General features: G+C 49.3%; 1 protein-coding gene across 1 annotated transcript; it reads right to left on the bottom strand.

Annotated features, from left to right (window-relative positions):
- Window positions 1-9,140: 9,140 nt before the first annotated feature.
- On the bottom strand, window positions 9,141-11,840 carry NXPH3 (neurexophilin 3). Its single transcript, XM_075580343.1, has one exon. It carries the CDS (start codon window positions 11,317-11,319, stop codon window positions 10,492-10,494), a length of 828 nt encoding a protein of 275 aa, XP_075436458.1. The 5' UTR covers window positions 11,320-11,840; the 3' UTR covers window positions 9,141-10,491.
- Between the last annotated feature and the right edge of the window lie 3,207 nt (window positions 11,841-15,047).

Genomic DNA, 15,047 nt, shown 5'->3' with positions numbered 1-15,047 from the left:
CTCTCACCCTCCCGCCTCAACCATTTCCCAGGTCACATAACCTCTCACCTTCCCTACTCTACCATTTCCCAGGTCATACTAACATAACCTCTCACCCAGACTTAATCCCCAGGGTACTGCAATCAGCAAGCGTCGTCAGTAACTCCTAGGGGCAAAGTGTACTAATGGCAGTGACATGGTTAAGGGGTCAGTCCCTCCTAGGGGCAAAGTGTACTAATGGCAGTGACATGGTTAAGGGGTCAGTCCTCTCCTAGGAGCAAAGTGTACTAATGGCAGTGACATGGTTAAGGGATCAGTCTCTCCTAGGGGCAAAGTGCACTAATGGCAGTGACATGGTTAAGGGGTCAGTCTCTCATAGGGGCATGACGCGTTCCCATGCAAAGGATTCTGGGATCCGCTTGGCACACTCCAAGGAGGGAACTGACAATCCTGTCTCCCATTGGCTGCTTTCCCCACAGCCCTTCTCGGCACACTGGAAGCAGAGGCTGGGACTGCCGCAGTCTGTCAAAACAATGCACCCTACGCCTCTCACACTCTGCTTCGTCACGCGTGTGCACCATCTGCTCGGGAAAACAGCAGCTTGGAACAGGCTGTCCTGCCCCCCTCCCTTCGCCAATCACGTGAAGTGCCAGCTCAGCACGGCCGGAAAGGGGGGGCAACTGCAGAAGTAAGAAGGTATGGGCAGTCTGCCATTAAAGGTCCAAACTCTGTCTATAAGGGAGGCTCGACCATCTCGTAAGGCCTAACCTGTTACCTGACATGGATAAGTCTCTACTAGGGGCAAAGTGTACTAATGGCAGTGACATGGTTAAGGGGCCAGACTCTCCTAGGGGCAAAGTGTACTAATGGCAGTGACATGGTTAAGGGGTCAGTCTCTCCTAGGGGCAAAGTGTACTAATGGCAGTGACATGGTTAAGGGGTCAGACTCTCCTAGGGGCAAAGTGTACTAATGGCAGTGACATGGTTAAGGGGTCAGTCTCTCCTAGGGGCAAAGTGTACTAATGGCAGTGACATGGTTAAGGGGTCAGTCCCTCCTAGGGGCAAAGTGTACTAATGGCAGTGACAGGGTTATGGGGTCAGTCCCTCCTAGGGACAAAGTGTACTAATGGCAGTGACATGGTTAAGGGGTCAGTCTCTCCTAGGGACAAAGTGTACTAATGGCAGTGACATGGTTAAGGGGTCAGTCCCTCCTAGGGGCAAAGTGTACTAACGGCAGTGACATGGTTAAGGGGTCAGTCCCTCCTAGGGGCAAAGTGTACTAATGGCAGTGACAAGGGGTCAGTCCCTCCTAGGGGCAAAGTGTACTAATGGCAGTGACATGGTTAAGGGGTCAGTCTCTCCTAGGTGCAAAGTGTACTAATGGCAGTGACCTGGTTAAGGGGTCAGTCCCTCCTAGGGGCAAAGTGTACTAATGGCAGTGACATGGTTAAGGGGTCAGTCCCTCCTAGGGTCAAAGTGTACTAATGGCAGTGACATGGTTAAGGGGTCAGTCCCTCCTAGGGGCAAAGTGTACTAATGGCAGTGACATGGTTAAGGGGTCAGCCCCTCCTAAGGGCAAAGTGTACTAATGGCAGTGACAGGGTTAGGGGGTCAGTCCCTCCTAGGGGCAAAGTGTACTAATGGCAGTGACATGGTTAAGGGATCAGTCTCTCCTAGGGGCAAAGTGTACTAATGGCAGTGACATGGTTAAGGGGTCAGTCTCTCCTAGGGGCAAAGTGTACTAATGGCAGTGACATGGTTAAGGTGTCAGTCCCTCCTAGGGACAACGTGTACTAATGGCAGTGACATGGTTAAGGGGTCAGTCTCTCCTAGGGACAAAGTGTACTAATGGCAGTGACATGGTTAAGGTGTCAGTCCCTCCTAGGGGCAAAGTGTACTAACGGCAGTGACATGGTTAAGGGGTCAGTCCCTCCTAGGGGCAAAGTGTACTAATGGCAGTGACAAGGGGTCAGTCCCTCCTAGGGGCAAAGTGTACTAATGGCAGTGACATGGTTAAGGGGTCAGTCTCTCCTAGGTGCAAAGTGTACTAATGGCAGTGACATGGTTAAGGGGTCAGTCCCTCCTAGGGGCAAAGTGTACTAATGGCAGCGACAGGGTTAAGGGGTAATTCTCTCCTAGGGGCAAAGTGTACTAATGGCAGTGACATGGTTAAGGGGTCAGTCTCTCCTAGGGGCAAAGTGTACTAATGGCAGTGACAAGGTTAAGGGGTCAGTCCCTCCTAGGGGCAAAGTGTACTAATGGCAGTGACAAGGTTAAGGGGTCAGTCCCTCCTAGGGGCAAAGTGTACTAATGGCAGTGACATGGTTACGGGGTCAGTCCCTCCTAGGGGCAAAGTGTACTAATGGCAGTGACATGGTTAAGGGGTCAGCCCCTCCTAAGGGCAAAGTGTACTTATGGCAGTGACAGGGTTAGGGGGTCAGTCCCTCCTAGGGGCAAAGTGTACTAATGGCAGTGACATGGTTAAGGGATCAGTCTCTCCTAGGGGCAAAGTGTACTAATGGCAGTGACATGGTTAAGGGGTCAGTCTCTCCTAGGGGCAAAGTGTACTAATGGCAGTGACATGGTTAAGGTGTCAGTCCCTCCTAGGGACAACGTGTACTAATGGCAGTGACATGGTTAAGGGGTCAGTCTCTCCTAGGGACAAAGTGTACTAATGGCAGTGACATGGTTAAGGTGTCAGTCCCTCCTAGGGGCAAAGTGTACTAACGGCAGTGACATGGTTAAGGGGTCAGTCCCTCCTAGGGGCAAAGTGTACTAATGGCAGCGACAGGGTTAAGGGGTAATTCTCTCCTAGGGGCAAAGTGTACTAATGGCAGTGACATGGTTAAGGGGTCAGTCTCTCCTAGGGGCAAAGTGTACTAACGGCAGTGACATGGTTAAGGGGTCAGTCCCTCCTAGGGGCAAAGTGTACTAATGGCAGTGACAAGGGGTCAGTCCCTCCTAGGGGCAAAGTGTACTAATGGCAGTGACATGGTTAAGGGGTCAGTCTCTCCTAGGTGCAAAGTGTACTAATGGCAGTGACCTGGTTAAGGGGTCAGTCCCTCCTAGGGGCAAAGTGTACTAATGGCAGTGACATGGTTAAGGGGTCAGTCCCTCCTAGGGTCAAAGTGTACTAATGGCAGTGACATGGTTAAGGGGTCAGTCCCTCCTAGGGGCAAAGTGTACTAATGGCAGTGACATGGTTAAGGGGTCAGCCCCTCCTAAGGGCAAAGTGTACTAATGGCAGTGACAGGGTTAGGGGGTCAGTCCCTCCTAGGGGCAAAGTGTACTAATGGCAGTGACATGGTTAAGGGATCAGTCTCTCCTAGGGGCAAAGTGTACTAATGGCAGTGACATGGTTAAGGGGTCAGTCTCTCCTAGGGGCAAAGTGTACTAATGGCAGTGACATGGTTAAGGTGTCAGTCCCTCCTAGGGACAACGTGTACTAATGGCAGTGACATGGTTAAGGGGTCAGTCTCTCCTAGGGACAAAGTGTACTAATGGCAGTGACATGGTTAAGGTGTCAGTCCCTCCTAGGGGCAAAGTGTACTAACGGCAGTGACATGGTTAAGGGGTCAGTCCCTCCTAGGGGCAAAGTGTACTAATGGCAGTGACAAGGGGTCAGTCCCTCCTAGGGGCAAAGTGTACTAATGGCAGTGACATGGTTAAGGGGTCAGTCTCTCCTAGGTGCAAAGTGTACTAATGGCAGTGACATGGTTAAGGGGTCAGTCCCTCCTAGGGGCAAAGTGTACTAATGGCAGCGACAGGGTTAAGGGGTAATTCTCTCCTAGGGGCAAAGTGTACTAATGGCAGTGACATGGTTAAGGGGTCAGTCTCTCCTAGGGGCAAAGTGTACTAATGGCAGTGACAAGGTTAAGGGGTCAGTCCCTCCTAGGGGCAAAGTGTACTAATGGCAGTGACAAGGTTAAGGGGTCAGTCCCTCCTAGGGGCAAAGTGTACTAATGGCAGTGACATGGTTACGGGGTCAGTCCCTCCTAGGGGCAAAGTGTACTAATGGCAGTGACATGGTTAAGGGGTCAGCCCCTCCTAAGGGCAAAGTGTACTTATGGCAGTGACAGGGTTAGGGGGTCAGTCCCTCCTAGGGGCAAAGTGTACTAATGGCAGTGACATGGTTAAGGGATCAGTCTCTCCTAGGGGCAAAGTGTACTAATGGCAGTGACATGGTTAAGGGGTCAGTCTCTCCTAGGGGCAAAGTGTACTAATGGCAGTGACATGGTTAAGGTGTCAGTCCCTCCTAGGGACAACGTGTACTAATGGCAGTGACATGGTTAAGGGGTCAGTCTCTCCTAGGGACAAAGTGTACTAATGGCAGTGACATGGTTAAGGTGTCAGTCCCTCCTAGGGGCAAAGTGTACTAACGGCAGTGACATGGTTAAGGGGTCAGTCCCTCCTAGGGGCAAAGTGTACTAATGGCAGCGACAGGGTTAAGGGGTAATTCTCTCCTAGGGGCAAAGTGTACTAATGGCAGTGACATGGTTAAGGGGTCAGTCTCTCCTAGGGGCAAAGTGTACTAATGGCAGTGACATGGTTAAGGGGTCAGTCTCTCCTAGGTGCAAAGTGTACTAATGGCAGTGACATGGTTAAGGGGTCAGTCCCTCCTAGGGGCAAAGTGTACTAATGGCAGCGACAGGGTTAAGGGGTAATTCTCTCCTAGGGGCAAAGTGTACTAATGGCAGTGACATGGTTAAGGGGTCAGTCTCTCCTAGGGGCAAAGTGTACTAATGGCAGTGACAAGGTTAAGGGGTCAGTCCCTCCTAGGGGCAAAGTGTACTAATGGCAGTGACAAGGTTAAGGGGTCAGTCCCTCCTAGGGGCAAAGTGTACTAATGGCAGTGACATGGTTACGGGGTCAGTCCCTCCTAGGGGCAAAGTGTACTAATGGCAGTGACATGGTTAAGGGGTCAGTCCCTCCTAGGGGCAAAGTGTACTAATGGCAGTGACATGGTTACGGGGTCACACCTGGATGCATGATGCCTTTTTACCCAGATCTGACACCTGTAAGTATGTGATAAATCCTTATTAAAGTTAGCGTGTGAACGCGCTGAGCTGAGACTGGGGAGGGATGGGATGGCCTCGGGCTGCTCCCTTTTGATCTGATATCACTGTGTATTATACTTAAGTGTTTGCACGGGCAAAGACCCCGGCTCCCTGCCTGTAGCATTTCTTTTATGAAGGTAAAGAAATTGATGGGTTGACGAACACTTCCCCATTCAGAGGCCTCGAAGCAGCGTGTGCTTCCTTTCCAGAGACACAGCAAGAGCCAGAGATTTGCTTTTAGCACGGTTAGATTTAATGGCTGGCAGAATACATACACCCATATTAAATCCCACCCAATATCTAATCCACTAGGGGGGCAGCCCTACAGCGAGGGGGCCAGCCCTACAGGGAGGGGGCCAGCCCTACAGGGAGGGGGCCAGCCCTACAGCGAGGGCGCCGTAGAGATTCCAGCTTGCATCCGCGCAAGCGGTCATATTTAAGAAGCCCTGCAAAAAAATAAAATAATGAAGGCCTGTTCAATAGGTTTCACAGGGACGTTTGGGGTTTCTAATAGGGCCGTCTCTGCCCCCCTGCAGAGCTTATGTTGGTGCCGGAGTCGGGGGGAGGGCACAGTGGAGGGGTTTGACCCAGGGGTCCCCGATGCGTGAGCCGCTGTCCCCCCACCGTACTCAGTACCGCTGTGTAGTGCTGCAGTAATGACCTCCGTCCTGGGACTCCCCATTAGCCAGCTCGACATATTCTGCTAACTCGTTTACACCTTAACGGCTTTCGGCTTCATTTAATCTCCTCTGTTTTTTTTTAATTGTAAGATCTTGCCGCAGACCTTGCGCGCGCCTAGAGCAGGGATGAGTATCTTACGGCCAGGATTAGACGCCAGCTTGTCAGATACACCGTGCACGTGTATATATGTGTGTGTATATATATCGCCTTTTAATAAGCCAGGAGCCTGAAGTCGCCGTCTCTATGTTACTGTGTAATGCCTGGAAGCTGTATATGTCACCGCTCCCAGAATCCTCTGCTCTCACGCTCGCTCCTTCTGCGCACGTGAGGCCGTGACCTCGTCAGACAGGAATGGAAAGCTTTGTTTGGGTCTGTCGGCCATGTTGATCTATCCCGAGCAGTGATTTTGAATGGTGAAGGAATATTTATTATGGCAGATGTGTGAGGACGGTGCATCTAATGGGGAGTAAAGAGGATTTTTGAACCCATTAAACACGTCCCTGTCATTAGGTCACTTTGCCCCTATGTGGGACTGACCCTTTAACCCATTAAACACGTCCCTGTCAGGTCACTTTGCCCATACGTGGGACTGTCCCTTTAACCCATTAAACACATCCCTGTCATTAGGTCACTTTGCCCCTACGTGGGACCGACCCTTTAACCCATTAAACACGTCCCTGTCATTAGGTCACTTTGCCCCTACGTGGGACTGACCCTTTAACCCATTAAACACGTCCCTGTCATTAGGTCACTTTGCCCCTACGTGGGACTGACCCTTTAACCCATTAAACACGTCCCTGTCATTAGGTCACTTTGCCCCTGCGTGTGACTGACCCTTTAAGCATATGATGTAGGGAGAGAGAGCGCGGGGAGGGGGGAAGATGGATTGTGTGGTTTAGGTGGAACAGCTGCTGTTGGGATCAGAACAGAAAGATGCTGATCTGAGAACACGTGGCCTGGTAATTAGTGAATTAATACACAGAGCTACTGTGATCAGACACTTCGCTTTATATATACACAGAGACACACACACAGACGTGTGTGTGTGTGTGTGTGTATATATATATATACACACACCATAAATATATATATATATATATATATATATATATATATATATATATATATATATATATATATATATATATATATACACACACACACACACAACAAAAAAGAAAAAAAATATATATATATATATATACACACACACTTTTATGTATATATATAATCAAAAAATAATACTCGATACCGTTCTGTGGCTAACGAAATGCTTTTATGTGTGCGAGCTTTCGAGATACTGATCTCTTCTTCTGGTGGTGTTACACTGATCTCTTCTTCCGGCGGTGTTACACTGATCTCTTCTTCCGGCGGTGTTACACTGATCTCTTCTTCCCGCAGTGTTACGCTGATCTCTTCTTCCGGCGGTGTTACACTGATCTCTTCTTCCGGCGGTGTTACACTGATCTCTTCCGGCGGTGTTACGCTGATCTCTTCTTCCGGCGGTGTTACACTGATCTCTTCTTCCGGCGGTGTTACACTGATCTCTTCTTCCGGCGGTGTTACACTGATCTCTTCTTCCGGCGGTGTTACGCTGATCTCTTCTTCCGGCGGTGTTACGCTGATCTCTTCTGCCGGCGATGTTACGCTGATCTCTTCTTTCGGCGGTGTTACGCTGATCTCTTCTTTCGGCGGTGTTACAATGAATGAAGCCAAAAAAGGGTTTTAACTTTAAAACAGTGCATATAATAATGTTATCTGTGACAGAAACCTACCCCTCCCCCCTGTGCAGTATGCTGTTTTATGACTGGAGGTGTTAAATGGTCCCTGAATGTGTGTGAGAGAGAGTGTGTGTGTAAAAATTGGTGAAGAGCCCACAGTGTATACTGCGCTTTAGAAAAGGGCTGTGTGGAGTGGGAGTGTATATCAGTGGTGAGGGTGGGTGTGGAAATGTAAGATGCTGTGGCATATGACGAACAGGACCTCCTACAATTCCATGAGAACTTCAATACGTTCCACCCGACCATCAGCCTCAAACTCACCCATTCCCCGGACACCACCATTAATTTAAAGAACAACCAACTACAGACTTCTGTATACCGCAAACCTACAGACAGAGCCAGCTATTTGAGGGACAACAGCTTCCACCCCACACACACTAAGCATGCAACCACCTACAGTCAATCCATACGATACAACCGGATATGCTCTGACACAGCAGATAGAGGCCAGCGGATTACGGCCTTGAGATCGGATTTCATAAACTGGATATAACCACAGAATTGTAGACCAGCAAATCCACAAAGCCACCAGAATACCAAGAAGTGATCTCCTTGAATACAGACAGAAAGAGACAAGCGACAGGGTTCCTTTGGTGGTCACATATAACCCACACCTAGAAGCCCTACACAAGATCGCCAGGAAACTACAACCCATCCTCCAGGAAGATACAAGACTGCAACAGGTCTTCCCTGAAGCACCCTTATTATCATACAGACAACCCCATAATCTCAAGGAAATGATGGTGAGGAGAAAAGTATTCAGAAGTACAACTGAATGCGGGACAAGACCATGCCAGGACGCAAGATGCAAAACCTGCGCAATGCTCCACACAGCGGGCACAATGCAAATACCACACAGGAATCTGGAGTCCAAAATCAGAGGAAGGTTCACCTATTCCTCCAGCAATGTCGTGTACCTCATCATGTGCATGAAATGCCCAGGGAGCTGCTGCTACATAGTTGAGACGGGACGGGGGCTAAACAAGAGAATGAATCTGCATCGCCACAGCATCACACGCGGAACAAGAGACAGTCCTGTCGGCGAACATTTCTCTGACTCTGGCCACAAGATGAACGATCTGAAGGTGGCCATACTCAAAGGTAATCTTAGAACACCGAAAGAGAGACCGTTGCATGAATACAAATTTATGCAACTGTTCGGGACACTTAGCGATGGCCTAAACTGAGACCGAAGTTTTATGAGTCACTACTGACATGAGAGAACTCTCTTCCCATGAGTGCTAAAGACCATGTCCATACATACTGTGCTATATATATATATGCACACAGCTGTCTCTTACACATACAAATACTCTTTGTAATTCTATCCCTATATACCAATAGGGACCACATAGTATCTACACACACTTTTAGTTATGCCACAGCCTCATACATTTCCACGCCTACCCACACCATTGATATACACTCCCACTCCACACACACCTTTTGTAAAGTGTTGCATACACTGCGGGCTCTTTACAAATTTTTATTTACATACACACACACACACTCTTACATCACTAACATTCAGGGACTATTTAACACCTCAAGTCATAAATCGCATACAGCACGGGGGGGGGGGGGGGGAGGGATAGGTTTCAGTCACCGATAACATTATTATATGCACTGTTTTTAAGTTAAACCTTTTGTGCTTTATCCATTGTAACACCGCCGGAAGAAGAGATCAGTGTATCTCGAAAGCTCGCACAAATAAAAGCATTTCGTTAGCCACAGAACGGTATCGCCTATTTGTTTTTGATTATTAAAGCTCGGCTAACACGCTACTGATACCTCTACATCCATATAATATACACATATACATACATATCCCAGGTCTTCCTTTTTATAACCTTCTACGGTAAAAATGAAGAAATAAATGAAAAGACGGCAAATATATTTTCTTTTCTTTGCAGACATCAAGAGTGCCTGTGTAGTAAGAGATAATGTCCAGAGAGCACAGCACCACGAAAATATATATCGCCCACCCTAAATAATATATACATACATACACACCTGACAACCACACCTATACCTCATTTAATTGTTCTGGCAGTGAAGGGATGTAATCTTGAATGGTCCTTTTAAGTATATAAGTTCTGTCTGTGGGTTAAAGGGTCAGTCCCACGTAGGGGCAAAGTGACCTAATAACGGGCGTGTTTAATGGGCTATAGGGTCATTCCCACGTAGGAGTAAAGTGACCTTATGACAGGGACGTGTTTAATGGGTTAAAAGGTCAGTCCCATGTAGGGGCAAAGTGACCTCATGACAGAGAGGTGTTTAATGGGTTAAGGGTCAGTCCCACGTAGGGGCAAAGTGACCTAATAACGGGCGTGTTTAATGGGCTATAGGGTCATTCCCACGTAGGAGTAAAGTGACCTTATGACAGGGACGTGTTTAATGGGTTAAAAGGTCAGTCCCATGTAAGGGCAAAGTGACCTCATGACAGAGAGGTGTTTAATGGGTTAAGGGTCAGTCCCACGTAGGGGCAAAGTGACCTAATGACAGGAACGTGTTTAATGGGTTAAAGGGTCAGTCCCACGTAGGGGCAAAGTCACCTAATGACAGGGACGTGTTTAATGGGTTAAAGAGTCAGTCCCACGTTGGGGCAAAGTGACCTAATGACCGTGTTGCAGCCACCTTGCTGACATTCAATTTAACCTCTTCACTGCCAACACTTAAAAAACATAAATGTTGCAATGGGGCAGAAGGGATCTGATTGGAGCCACCCCATAGTCCCGCTAGAGCTCCAGCGAGATTGTGAGCCCTGCGGTGTGGTGACAATGTAGCTGTGACTAATCACTGTATATCATTGTCATTCAAGTTTCATGTTTCTCGAGACCACCTGCCCGGCGCGCTCTGCTTTCCCCAGAAGTACACACACACACACCACAACAGACCAAGGCACAGGAAGTCCATAAAAGGTAGACCCAAAGCAGCCCTACTTGGGCTGTGAGCAATCCCACTTCTTCCACCATTCCGCTCGTCGTTATGTCTTAACCGGAGGATGAGTAAGGGGAGCTGTTGTGATAGTTATAGTCAGGACAGACCTTCTGCACCAGTCTGTAGTCAGTGGTGTAAAATGAGATGTAAACACAGACGATTTTGAAGGGGTGGGAGCAGGCCCAGGAGACACGGCTGTGCGTTTGCTGCTGGTGGCATATCTTTGATGGGTCGTGGGGGCACAGACCTGTCTTAATGGCCCTGTCCACCTTCTCGAATTCCACCCTGCAGTTGAAGATCTTGGATTCTTTTGCTTCAACATGCATCTGCTGCTCCATGTCAAATTCAAGGACCTTGGAGGGTGGAACTAGACTGATGGACACGTTCCCTTGGCCCGTCGAGTTGTGTCTGAAGTAGATGCTGAAGGACCCATTACCGTGGTCCACCACCTTCCCCGTGATGAGGAGGTTGAGCTTCACGGTCTTGATGTTGGAGTAGAAGTCCCCCCAACCGAAGACCTTCTTGGCACGTCCATTGTACCTCAGCACGGATTGACGCCTGCCCCGGGATGGGACGGGTGGTCCCTGGTTCTGATCCAGCTCGGATAGGCTTCCCAGGACATCCCAGAACTCAGGGGAGTTGGAGAGCAGCTGCAGTATGGTTGCATTTTGGGGGCTTGAGAGGCGGGGTCGGGAAGTGGGGGGAAGTTTCCTCCTGGGAGCTCGGAGTCTGGGGTGGGGTTTGGTATCTGATTGTTCTTTATCATCTGAGTCAGAGGAGTCTTCCTGGCCACAAATCACCTGCAGAAGGGAGAAGGGGGGAAATGAGAAGGTGGATCTATATATTTTCTCTTTCTCACTCTCTTTTTGGGCTAGATCCATTAAATCTGGACGCGCGATGTTACCTTAAACAGGAGCGGGCGTGATGTTCCCTGAGGTTAACGTGTATCCTCAAAGCTAATTATATGCAAGAACAGCGTCCGTTCTACATCTCGTTAGCATTGGGTTAATGTCACATTATTACTGTATCGTGTAACGTTATCTTCCAATAACGTGACGGTAAGTATGTCTTAGTGTTACTCCCATCCAGACCCTATAACTCCCAATAATGTGATGGTAAGTATGTCTTAGTGTTACTCCCATCCAGGCCCTATAACTCCCAATAACGTGACGGTAAGTATGTCTTAGTGTTACTCCCATCCAGGCCCTATAACTCCCAATAACGTGACGGTAAGTATGTCTTAGTGTTACTCCCATCCAGACCCTATAACTCCCAATAACGTGACGGTAAGTATGTCTTAGTGTTACTCCCATCCAGTCCCTATAACTCCCAATAACGTGACGGTAAGTATGTCTTAGTGTTACTCCCAGGCCCTATAACTCCCAATAACGTGACGGTAAGTATGTCTTAGTGTTACTACCATCCAGACCCTATAACTCCCAATAACGTGACGGTAAGTATGTCTTAGTGTTACTCCCATCCAGACCCTATAACTCCCAATAACGTGACGGTAAGTATGTCTTAGTGTTACTCCCATCCAGGCCCTATAACTCCCAATAACGTGACGGTAAGTGTGTCTTAGTGTTACTCCCATCCAGGCCCTATAACTCCCAATAACGTGACGGTAAGTGTGTCTTAGTGTTACTCCCATCCAGTCCCTATAACTCCCAATAACGTGACGGTAAGTGTGTCTTAGTGTTACTCCCATCCAGTCCCTATAACTCCCAATAACGTGACGGTAAGTGTGTCTTAGTGTTACTCCCATCCAGTCCCTATAACTCCCAATAACGTGACGGTAAGTATGTCTTAGTGTTACTCCCATCCAGACCCTATAACTCCCAATAACGTGACGGTAAGTATGTCTTAGTGTTACTCCCATCCAGACCCTATAACTCCCAATAACGTGACGGTAAGTATGTCTTAGTGTTACTCCCATCCAGTCCCTATAACTCCCAATAACGTGACGGTAAGTATGTCTTAGTGTTACTCCCATCCAGTCCCTATAACTCCCAATAACGTGACGGTAAGTATGTCTTAGTGTTACCCCCACCCAGTCCCTATAACTCCCAATAACGTGACGGTAAGTATGTCTTAGTGTTACTCCCATCCAGTCCCTATAACTCCCAATAACGTGACGGTAAGTGTGTCTTAGTGTTACTCCCATCCAGTCCCTATAACTCCCAATAACGTGACGGTAAGTATGTCTTAGTGTTACTCCCATCCAGACCCTATAACTCCCAATAACGTGACGGTAAGTATGTCTTAGTGTTACTCCCATCCAGTCCCTATAACTTCCAATAACGTGACGGTAAGTATGTCTTAGTGTTACTCCCATCCAGGCCCTATAACTCCCAATAACGTGACGGTAAGTATGTCTTAGTGTTACTCCCATCCAGACCCTATAACTCCCAATAACGTGACGGTAAGTATGTCTTAGTGTTACTCCCATCCAGACCCTATAACTCCCAATAACGTGACGGTAAGTATGTCTTAGTGTTACTCCCATCCAGACCCTATAACTCCCAATAACGTGACGGTAAGTATGTCTTAGTGTTACTCCCAGGCCCTATAACTCCCAATAACGTGACGGTAAGTATGTCTTAGTGTTACTCCCATCCAGTCCCTATAACTTCCAATAACGTGACGGTAAGTATGTCTTAGTGTTACTCCCATCCAGACCCTATAACTCCCAATAACGTGACGGTAAGTATTTCTTAGTGTTACTCCCATCCAGTCCCTATAACTCCCAATAACGTGACGGTAAGTATGTCTTAGTGTTACTCCCATCCAGTCCCTGTAACTCCCAATAACGTGACGGTAAGTATGTCTTAGTGTTACTCCCATCCAGACCCTGTAACTCCCAATAACGTGACGGTAAGTATGTCTTAGTGTTACTCCCATCCAGTCCCTATAACTCCCAATAACGTGACGGTAAGTGTGTCTTAGTGTTACTCCCATCCAGTCCCTATAACTCCCAATAACGTGACGGTAAGTATGTCTTAGTGTTTCTCCCATCCAGGCCCTATAACTCCCAATAACGTGACGGTAAGTATGTCTTAGTGTTACTCCCATCCAGTCCCTATAACTCCCAATAACGTGACGGTAAGTATGTCTTAGTGTTACTCCCATCCAGGCCCTATAACTCCCAATAACGTGACGGTAAGTATGTCTTAGTGTTACTCCCATCCAGTCCCTATAACTCCCAATAACGTGACGGTAAGTATTTCTTAGTGTTACTCCCATCCAGTCCCTATAACTCCCAATAACGTGACGGTAAGTATGTCTTAGTGTTACTCCCATCCAGTCCCTTTAACTCCCAATAACGTGACGGTAAGTATGTCTTAGTGTTACTCCCATCCAGTCCCTATAACTCCCAATAACGTGACGGTAAGTATGTCTTAGTGTTACTCCCATCCAGACCCTATAACTCCCAATAACGTGACGGTAAGTATGTCTTAGTGTTACTCCCATCCAGTCATAACGTGACGGTAAGTATTTCTTAGTGTTACTTCCCGCCTCCACTCCCCCTTTCCCCACCCCCATTCCCCCTTTCCCTCCCAACCCCCAACTACCCCTTTCTCTCCACCCCACTGTCCCACTCCCACTCACCCCTCCCACTTCCCCTCCCACACTCTTTCCCTCACACTTCCTCTTTCTTTCCAACCACTCCCCATTTCAGTCCCCCACTCCCCCTTTCTCCCCTCCCTCTTTCTCTCCCACCCACTCCCTCTTTCTCTCTTACCCCACTCCACCTTTCTCTCTCTCCCTCCCCCCTCATCTTCTCCTTCCCTCTTCTCCCCCCCTCCTCTTCTCCCCCCCTCCTCTTCTCCCCGCTCCTCCCCTCCTCTTCTCCCCCCTCCTCCCCATCTCTCCCCCCCTCCTTCTCTTCTCCCCCCCTCCTTCCCTTCTCTTCTCCCCCCTGCTTCCCTTCTCTTTTCCCCCCTCCTTCTCTTCTCCCCCCCTCCTCCCCTTCTCTTCTCCCCCCCCTCCCCTTCTCTTCTCCCCCTCCTCTTCCCCCTCCTCCCCATCTCTTCCCCCCTCCTCCCCTTCTCTTCCCCCTCCTCCCCTTCACTTCCCCACTCCTCCCCTTCTCTTCCCCCCTCCTCCCCTTCTCTTCTCCCCTCCTCTTCCCCCTCTCCTCCCCTTCTCTTCCCCCCTCCTCCCCTTCTCTTCCCCCCTCCTCCATTCTCTCTCCCCCCCTCCTCCCTTTCTCTTCTCCCCCCTCCTCCCCTTCTCTTCACCCCCTCCTCCCCTTCTCTTCACCCCATCTCCTCCCCTTCTCTTCTCCCCGTCTCTTTTCCCCCCTCATCTTCTCCCCCTCCTCCCCCCCTCCACTTCTCCCCCTCATCTTCTCCCCCTCCTCCCTCCACTTCTCCCCCCTCTTCTCCCCCACCTCTTCTCCCTCCCTCCCCTCTTCCCCTCCGCTCCCCCTCTTCCCCCTCCGCTCCCCCTCTTCCGCCTCCGCTCCCCCTCTTCCGCCTCCACTCCCCCTCCTCGGCTACACCTCCCCTCCCCCTCCTCGGCTACACCTCCCCTCCCTCCCCTCCCTCCACCCCCTCCATCCCCTCCACCCCCTCCTCTCCTCCCCCTCCACCCCCGTCTCTCCTCC

The sequence above is a fragment of the Ascaphus truei genome, chromosome 23, assembly GCF_040206685.1.
Source record: "Ascaphus truei isolate aAscTru1 chromosome 23, aAscTru1.hap1, whole genome shotgun sequence".
Lineage (NCBI taxonomy): Eukaryota > Metazoa > Chordata > Amphibia > Anura > Ascaphidae > Ascaphus > Ascaphus truei.
Note: the sequence above shows the minus strand (reverse complement) of the source record. Positions and strands in the feature narration are given on the sequence as shown.